Source organism: Tachysurus fulvidraco, chromosome 2 (assembly GCF_022655615.1).
Source record: "Tachysurus fulvidraco isolate hzauxx_2018 chromosome 2, HZAU_PFXX_2.0, whole genome shotgun sequence".
Classification (NCBI taxonomy): domain Eukaryota; kingdom Metazoa; phylum Chordata; class Actinopteri; order Siluriformes; family Bagridae; genus Tachysurus; species Tachysurus fulvidraco.
Window position 1 is genome coordinate 445,051 of NC_062519.1, and position 9,671 is coordinate 454,721.

The 9,671-nt window shown below is 39.5% G+C and overlaps 2 protein-coding genes across 2 annotated transcripts in view; one reads left to right on the top strand and one right to left on the bottom strand.

Moving 5' to 3' along the window:
- Positions 1 to 1,075: 1,075 nt before the first annotated feature.
- Positions 1,076 to 4,668, top strand: LOC125140757 (probable Bax inhibitor 1). Its single transcript, XM_047810356.1, has 9 exons — positions 1,076 to 1,233; positions 1,315 to 1,423; positions 1,843 to 1,963; positions 2,182 to 2,230; positions 2,352 to 2,449; positions 2,558 to 2,637; positions 2,838 to 2,938; positions 3,722 to 3,797; positions 3,977 to 4,668. The coding sequence occupies exons 1-9, from the start codon at positions 1,178 to 1,180 to the stop codon at positions 3,998 to 4,000; spliced, it is 714 nt and encodes a 237-aa protein (XP_047666312.1). The 5' UTR covers positions 1,076 to 1,177; the 3' UTR covers positions 4,001 to 4,668.
- A 2,875-nt stretch (positions 4,669 to 7,543) lies between these two features.
- The window catches only part of LOC125140758 (ly6/PLAUR domain-containing protein 1-like), a 4,818-nt gene continuing 2,690 nt past the window's right edge, over positions 7,544 to 9,671 (bottom strand). Inside the window, exons 2-3 of the mRNA XM_047810357.1 lie at positions 9,007 to 9,144; positions 7,544 to 8,069 (exon numbers count right to left, since the gene is read on the bottom strand). Coding sequence (XP_047666313.1) covers positions 7,822 to 8,069; positions 9,007 to 9,144 — 386 coding nt within the window. The 3' untranslated portion in view covers positions 7,544 to 7,821. The remainder of the gene's footprint in view (positions 8,070 to 9,006; positions 9,145 to 9,671) is intronic.

Consider the following 9,671-nt stretch of genomic DNA (forward strand, 5'->3'; position numbering starts at 1 on the left):
CGGTACCTCTGCGGTAACTCTGCGGTACCTCTGCGGTAACTCTGCGGTACCTCTGCGGTAACTCTACAGTAACTACAGTAACTCTGCAGTAACTACAGTAACTATCCGGTAACTCTGCGGTACCTCTTTGGTAACTCTGCGGTACCTCTTTGGTGACTCTGCGGTAACTACAGTAACTCTGCGGTAATTCTTTGGTAACTCTACGGTAACTACAGTAACTCTGCGGTAACTCTACGGTAACTACAGTAACTCTGCGGTAACTCTACGGTAACTCTACGGTAACTACAGTAACTCTTTGGTAACTCTACGGTAACTACAGTAACTCTGCGGTAACTCTACGGTAACTACAGTACCTCTGCGGTAACTCTACGGTAACTACAGTAACTCTGCGGTAACTCTGCGGTAACTACAGTAACTCTACGGTAACTCTTTGGTATCTCTGCGGTACCTCTTTTGTAACTCTTCTGTAACTCTGCGGTAACTCTACGGTAACTACAGTAACTCTGCGGTAACTCTGCGGTAACTACAGTAACTCTACGGTAACTCTGCGGTAACTACAGTAACTCTGCGGTAACTCTACGGTAACTCTACAGTAACTCTGCTGTAACTCTACAGTAACTCTACAGTAACTCTGCTGTAACTCTGCGGTAACTCTGCTGTAACTCTACAGTAACTCTACAGTAACTCTGCTGTAACTCTCCGCTGGACTCAAATGAATTAATATTTATTTGTGGATTTCTGTAAAGCTGCCTTGTGATGTCTGTTGTTACAAGCACTATAAATGAATCTGTATTGAAAGTGAGCAATAATGGCAATTAAGGTTATTAATAAAGGTTGATTTAAGGTTTAATGTTTTCTTATATTATATATTCAGTGCTGGATAGTTTTGTAGACGTTTAATAATGCTTGTATTGCCCTTTATAAGGGTTTGTATATAATAATAATAAATAAAATAGAATGGGTTTGAATGCAAAAGTATAAAATATTAAATATCATTGAGCAGCTAAATCGAGGTAAATTCTGTTATTTGAGAATTATATTTAAGTATAATTATATTTATTTAAAATATATTATTTTTGGAGAATATCTGTATTAAAAAATCTGAATATAAACACTATAAGTCGTGTTATTTCTTTACCACGTGTAGGAGTTGACTCTGTATCTAAACAGTGGGAAGATGAATGTGTTCGACCGTAACATCAACTTCGAAGCCCTTTGGAAGTTTTCCCAGATGTAAGTGTACAAATGATAAATAAACTCTTTGCTTGTGTCCTCTCCTGTATTTTCCTTACATTAATGGATTTATTTCCCCAGTTCCCGCTCCACCCAGCAGCACCTGAAGAATGTGTACGCCAGTTTGTCCTTGTGCATGCTCGTGGCAGCAGCCGGAGCGTACGTCCACGTCGTCACACGCCTCTTTCAGGTATCCTCTCAGTTCTCCTGTGTTTATGTTCCATCCCATCACAGTACCCGAGTGAGAAAGTGGGTGGAGTTTAGCAGGTTGTGTGGTGAGCAGTAGGGATGAGCTTGGTTAGTGAAATACTTAAAACTCATGAATATTTTAATGTTTTATTCTGTTTTTAATGTGTTTAAGATGGTATTCATTTAAAATGTTTAAATTAATTCAGTAAAATGTTAGCGTAGCTTCTTTAGCCGTGTGTACAGCTGAGATGCTGATGTTGCTTTACTAATAACATACTTTGTGTTTTATACCTTTGTGTTAGTGATGTTTTACCCTGTGTAGTGAATATACACACATATAAAGGTGTTTTTTCTTTTTCTTCTCTCTCTCTCTCTCTCTCTCTCTCTCTCTCTCTCTCTCTCTCTCTCTCTCTCTCTCAGGGTGGGCTACTGTCTGTGTTGGGTTCACTGGCGATGATGATGTGGCTCTCTATGACTCCACACAGCCCTGAGACGGAGAAGAAGAGACTTGCTATTCTGTCTGCGTTCGCCTTCCTCACAGGTCATCATCATCATCCTCCTTCTCACTTACATCAAGTTTTATTCCTTACAAACCACATCAATTTACAATTTATTATTTATTAAAGTGTTACTGTCAGAGATGCTGTTGCAGAGAATTAATCAACACTTTCTGACCAATCACAGTCCAGAACTCAGTAGCAGTGTTGTGTAATAAAATATTATTATTATTATTATTATTATTATTATTGTGTGTTGTAGGTGTGGGACTCGGACCTGCCATGGATTATGTCATCAGCATCAACCCGAGGTATTATAGAGACACTTACACAGTATAAACCTTTAATGTGTAATGTATACAGTGTAATGTGTTTTATAGTGTAGTGTTTAAATGTGTGTGTGTGTGTGTGTGTGTGTGTGTGTGTGTGTAGCATCATCGTTACAGCATTTCTCAGCACCTCGGTCATTTTCGTCTGTTTCACTCTGAGTGCTCTTTACGCTCAGCGCAGGAGTTACCTGTTCCTTGGAGGTAAACATCAAATATATTTGTGTGTGTGTGTGTGTGTGTGTGTGTTGTATGTATGTGTAATGGGTCTGTAGTGTGTGTTGTGTGTAATGTGTGTGTTTCCTCTGCAAGGTACTCTGATGTCTGGCCTGTCCATCCTGCTCCTGGTTTCTGTCCTCAACATGTTCATCGGCTCCATGGCGCTCTTTAAGGTGAAGACTTCTGCGTACTGTTGTTATAGCAACCGACTGATTCAGAAGGGTTTAATATGAGAAATGTTTTAAATGCTGAGGAATTTCCCCGTGTTTAAAAGTAAAGCAGGAATTCTCCTCAGTTTGTACAGTGAGAATGTAGAAGTGATGTGATCCTGACTACACCTGAGTTCATGTCTTCTTCCTGTCTGTATGTTCAGGCTCACATGTACATCGCTCTGGTCATCATGTGTGGATTTGTGCTGTTCGACACTCAGCTGATCATCGAGAAAGCAGAGATGGGAGATAAAGACTACATCTGGTAACTGTACAGTTAGTGATATTACACCAGGCTGAATCAAGCAATACACTTAAAGGTGCGGTCTCCGTTGTTTGAAAGCCAATGTTGACATATAAAATCACCAAAACAAACACGCCCCTAACCCAAACGGGTCCCACCCCTGTATCGATAGCTCCGCCCACACATACATACGTAACCCAGGCGACTAACAGAAAGTAACGTGTCTTTATCATAGCTGAAGGGAAGAACAATACGATTGTAGATAAACAAACAAGCAAAAATGCCACACAAGCATAATGATGTAAAGGACAAAGGCATATATTAGTTCTGTGTAACAAAGCAAAACCAACGTTACTCACCTATCGAGAAGGAAAAAAGCGCCTCGGAGTCTTAAGTAAAGTCGGCCACATATTCACAGGTCGGAGTTTCCCGAGTCAATAACTCCTGAGCTAAACGCTGTTAGCAAAACGCTGTTTGTTTTGATTTTTGTTTATTATTTGGCCCGACTCGGTTTTCTGAAGCGTTTCTCAAAAATCGGAGACCGCACCTTTAAGTGCAGCATAATGTAAAGCTCAAATTATGTAGAGAAGGAATGCAGACATTTGGTAACGTTTACAACACAACAAACTTTGTGCTTGCTTATTATTTGTCATGAACAGAAACAATTCAATATTAAGAGGCTCACGTTTGTGATGGTAGAAAATAATTATTAACTTAATCTCAGTAGTCTGGAGTTTTATAGTTTAACAGGAACCCAGCGATGTTATAAGGTTTATTAAACTGCTGTGTTCTTCTCCTTTGTAGGCATTGTGTGGATCTGTTCCTGGACTTTGTGACCATCTTCAGAAAGCTCATGGTCCTGCTGGCTATGAATGAGAAGGTACGCGGTCCATGACTGTGTTTGTTTTATATTACACGGGGTAATGATCAGAATAATAAAGAAGCCTTAATTAAACAGCTCAAATATATATATAGAATAACTTTCATGCTCATTTATTACATTTAGGAATTTTTATAGCTAACATTTTATTTTTCTGTTTTCTTCTCCGTTTGTTGCAGGATAAAAAGAAAGAGAAGAAATAAACACTCATTGGCCAAAAAAATGAAAGAATCTGTGATCTGCAACTTTTGCCTCACAAATTGACCCAACAGCTTAATTACAAAATGAATTCTTCAGATTTTCTACTCCAGTGTCTTAATTTTATTTTAGTTATTGAAAGTGATGATGTTTAGGTTGTGCAGTAACCCTGATAAAGTTAACATGCTGGTCCCTATGACCATGATCTGTTATTATTATTATTATTATTGGTCTACTAATAAATGAGTTCATTTTTAAAACCTTTTCTTTAAACACTTACATGTGATGGTGGACACAAAGCTGAATAAACACACAGTAGATGAATTGTTTTTGTACATAGTTATAACCAGACTTTATAATTACACACTTATCCCTTCTACAGCGTTTCCTTTCTCACACACACACTTAAGTTAGAACCTGAGAACTACGGTATGTGTGTGTGTGTGTGTGTGTGTGTGTGTCTCTTCCCTGCCAATCTGAAGGTGTAGTTTCTCTTGTTTTACATTTAATTGTATTATTTGTATCTGCTGTAAATGCCAATAGTGTAATAATAATAATGAGTTATTTGAATATTTTGAGGGTCATTACAGATCACATGGAGTGAAGATGTAGCTACTGATCAGGGTTTATATTAGTCATTTATTCAGGAAGAATTAAAATAGTAAAGAAACAGTTTGATTGAGTTTCTCTAATGATCCCTTGTTACTGCCGACACTGCCATATTTTCACTAAAAGATAAACTGTGACTGAATGTAGCACATTGTGGGAATCTAGTCCATTTATCAGCTGCTATAATCACACACACACACACCACACATTGTGGGGAATCTAGTCCATTTATCAGCTGCTATATCACACACACACACACCACACACACTGGGGAATCTAGTCCATTTATCAGCTGCTATAATCACCCACACACACACACACACACCACACATTGTGGGGAATCTAGTCCATTTATCAGCTGCTATAATACACACACACACCTGTGGGGAATCTAGTCCATTTATCAGCTGCTATAATCACACCACACACACACACCACACATTGTGGGGAATCTAGTCCATTTATCAGCTGCCTATAATCACACACACCACTGTGGGGATCTAGTCCATTTATCAGCTGCTATAATCTCTCTCACACATTGTGGGGAATCTAGTCCATTTATCAGCTGCTATAATCACACACACACACACACATTGTGGGGAATCTAGTCCATTTATCAGCTGCTATAATCACACACACACACACATTGTGGGGAATCTAGTCCATTTATCAGCTGCTATAATCACACACACACACATTGTGGGGAATCTAGTCCATTTATCAGCTGCTATAATCACACACACACACACATTGTGGGGAATCTAGTCCATTTATCAGCTGCTATAATCACACACACACACATTGTGGGGAATCTAGTCCATTTATCAGCTGCTATAATCACACACACACACACACACATTGTGGGGAATCTAGTCCATTTATCAGCTGCTATAATCACACACACACACACACACACACACACACACACACACTGTGGGGTATCGAGTCCATTTATCAGCTGCTATAATCACACACACATTGTGGGGAATCTAGTCCATTTATCAGCTGCTATAATCACACACACACACACACTGTGGGGAATCTAGTCCATTTATCAGCTGCTATAATCACACACACACACACACACATTGTGGGGAATCTAGTCCATTTATCAGCTGCTATAATCACACACACACACACACACACACACACACACACATTGTGGGGAATCTAGTCCATTTATCAGCTGCTATAATCACACACACAATGTGGGGAATCTAGTCCACTTATCAGCTGCTATAATCACACACACACACACACATTGTGGGGAATCTAGTCCATTTATCAGCTGCTATAATCACACACACACTAATCACAAACACACACACATTGTGGGGAATCTAGTCCATTTATCAGCTGCTATAATCACACACACACACACACACACACATTGTGGGGAATCTAGTCCATTTATCAGACATGTATAGCAGCTATAATCACACTCACACACTGTCTAAATATACACTCTAATCTCACACACACCATCATAACACAATTTACTCTAATCACACACACACACACACACACACACACTAATCACATACTATAAATGTGTACACTAATCTCACACACTATAATGACACACGCACACACACATATATACACTAATCTCACACACACTATAATCACACACATATACACTAATCTCACACACTATAATGACACACACACTAATCTCACACACTATAATGACACACACACATATATACACTAATCTCACACACACTATAATCACACACTATAATCACACACACACACTACAATCACACATTAATCACACACACACTATAATCACACACACTACAATCACACACACACTATAATCACACACACACTACAATCACACACACTACAATCACACACACTATAATCACATACACTATAATCACACACACACACTACAATCACACACACTATAATCACACACACACTACAATCACACACACTATAATCACACACACTAATCACACACACACACTACAATCACACACACTATAATCACACACACACACTATAATCACACACACACTACAATCACACACACTATAATCACACACACACTACAATCACACACACTATAATCACACACACAGACTATAATCACACACACTAATCACACACACACACTACAATCACACACACTATAATCACACACACTAATCACACACACACACTACAATCACACACACACACACACTACAATCACACACACACACACACACACTACAATCACACACTATAATCACACACACACACACTACAATCACACACTACAATCACACACACACACACTACAATCACACACACTAATCACACACACACACACTACAATCACACACACACTACAATCACACACACACTAATCACACACACACAGTACAATCACACACACACTAATCTCACACACACACTACAATCACACACACTAATCACACACACACACACACTACAATCACACACTATAATCACACACACACACTACAATCACACACACACACTACAATCACACACACTAATCACACACACACACACACACTACAATCACACACACACTACAATCACACACACACTAATCACACACACACACACAGTACAATCACACACACACTAATCTCACACACACTACAATCACACACACTAATCACACACACACACTACAATCACACACACTATAATCACACACACACACACACACACACTATAATCACACACTCTTTATAATCACACACACACACACACACACACACACACACACACACACACACACACACTGTAATCACACACTCTCTATAATCACACACTCTTTATAATCACACACACACACACACTCACACACACTATAATACCACACACACACACACACACACACACACACACTACAATCACACACACATAATCACACACACACACACACACACACACACACACACACACACACACACACACTACAATCACACACACTATAATCACACACACACACACACACACACACACACACACTACAATCACACACACTATAATCACAATTCCCCCCATTGTGTCAGTCATGAATCACATCAATACTGTTAAATTGTATCTTTATTAAAACTTTGATCTTATTTAGCACGTAGTTTTGAACCTCATCACCAACAGTGTGTAACTTTATTCATTATTTATTTCCTCCAGCTGCAAACGTGTCCTTTAAAGTTTTGTCCAGTTTGGGTTTCAGCTCCAACTCTCAGGGTGTGAGGGTGGTTGTTGCCATGGCAGACAGCGTGAGGATGTAGAGCAGGTGATGGCTGTGTGTGTAGGTGTGTGTGTATGCTGTGGAGTGTGTGTGTGGTGGGCGTGGCCCGTTACACAACGGGGTGTTACAGCAGCTGATGCACACAGAGCCAATACGACCTGGAGAACAGAAGCGCTGATATCCTGCTGAGGCGATGAGACACGTGGTGTAGGACGCACACGCCTTCCGGTAGAACACACCTAGTGAGGACAAACCTTTTACTCACTACACCTGGTCTGGTGTTTTACACAAACACACTCATGGAGTTTACTGAAAGCAGGACGGACAGATGGAATGATGTCGATCATCACCTTATCACATCAGAGAGACAGTTTGGTCTGTCCTTCTTCCTCTGTCTGTCTGTCTGTCTGTCTGTCTGTCTGTCTGTCTGTCTGTCTGTCCATATTTTCCTCCTCTTATCTGTGTCAGTATCTCTCTCTCTCTCTCTCTCTCTTTCTCTCTCTTTCTCTCCATCTCTCTCTCTCTATCCCTCTCCCTCTCTCTATCCCTCTCTCTCTATATCCCCCCCCCTCTCTCTATCTATATCCCCCCCCCCCCCCCCCTGCTCTCCCCCAACACAAGACTGTATATAAAATGTGATGTTTCATCCGGAGGTGTTTGATATTCATGAGTGATTTATATTCTCACCTCAATTAGGCTTCTGGATAAAAATAAAATATTCATATTTAAAGGTCAGCTTTCATCGAGTGGTAAATAAAAGAGTGAATAAAACATTAGCAAGTGAATTAAATGTATAAATAAAAGTGGATTTTAAGAACAAAATAATATTTAATTCATAAACTTGAGCCACTGCTTAATATTAACATTTCAGACACTTCGATGTTCCAGTCGTTATTCAGTAACAGAGACTTTAGAGACATGACGAGTGTCTTCACAGTCCCAGGTCTGTAGCTGGACACACCTACAACCTACATTCTCCGTCCCAGTGACCCGTAAAGGACGAATCATCAGCCACTAAACACATAGTGATTAACTACAGAATTAAAATGAGAATAGCTCAAAAACTATTCATTTTAAATTCTTTCAGATATTCTGTCTCTGTCTCTGTCTCTGTCTCTGTCTCTGTGTCTGTGTCTGTAACCCTAAGCAACAGGACCAGAGTGTAAACAGGCTCACCGTGTGTGTTCTCCATCACCTCCTTCTGACAGGCGTCCTGAATGTTCGCTGTACAGTTCCTGATGAAGGTCGCTGAGGAACAGTCATCATTCAGCTGCGTCTCCTCACACTGATAACACTGCATCTGTAAAGGACAAACTGACACACACACACACACACACACACACACACACACACACACACACACACACACACACACACACACACACCACTGTAATACACACCGTATTCCTTTATAGAGCATGTTACATGTGCTTTAACATATACAGGTCATGTATATAATACACACGAGCCTCTCACTTCTCTGCCTTCACTTCTCTAGAGATCTTTAAATATTTTATTTTTTAGAACAAAAACATTTTTAGGAAAGCAGGATCAGTGCTCTGTCTTCATAAGGTCGAAGGTCAGCATGCTGAAGGTTTCTTTATTATTTATTATTTTTATTATTATATTTATTTATATATTGGGTATGAAGATATTCTGTGGAATCATTTCAGAGCATCAGGATGTTTCAGTACTTCAGAGGCTATAAGGTTGGAAAACAGTTCCAAAATAATTCAGTAAGTGAAGAATTTATAAACTAATTAGTAATTAATTAGACAAATGTAATAATGATATAATGTGGAACATCAGAAACACTCGAAGGTCATTTTTACAGCTTAAAA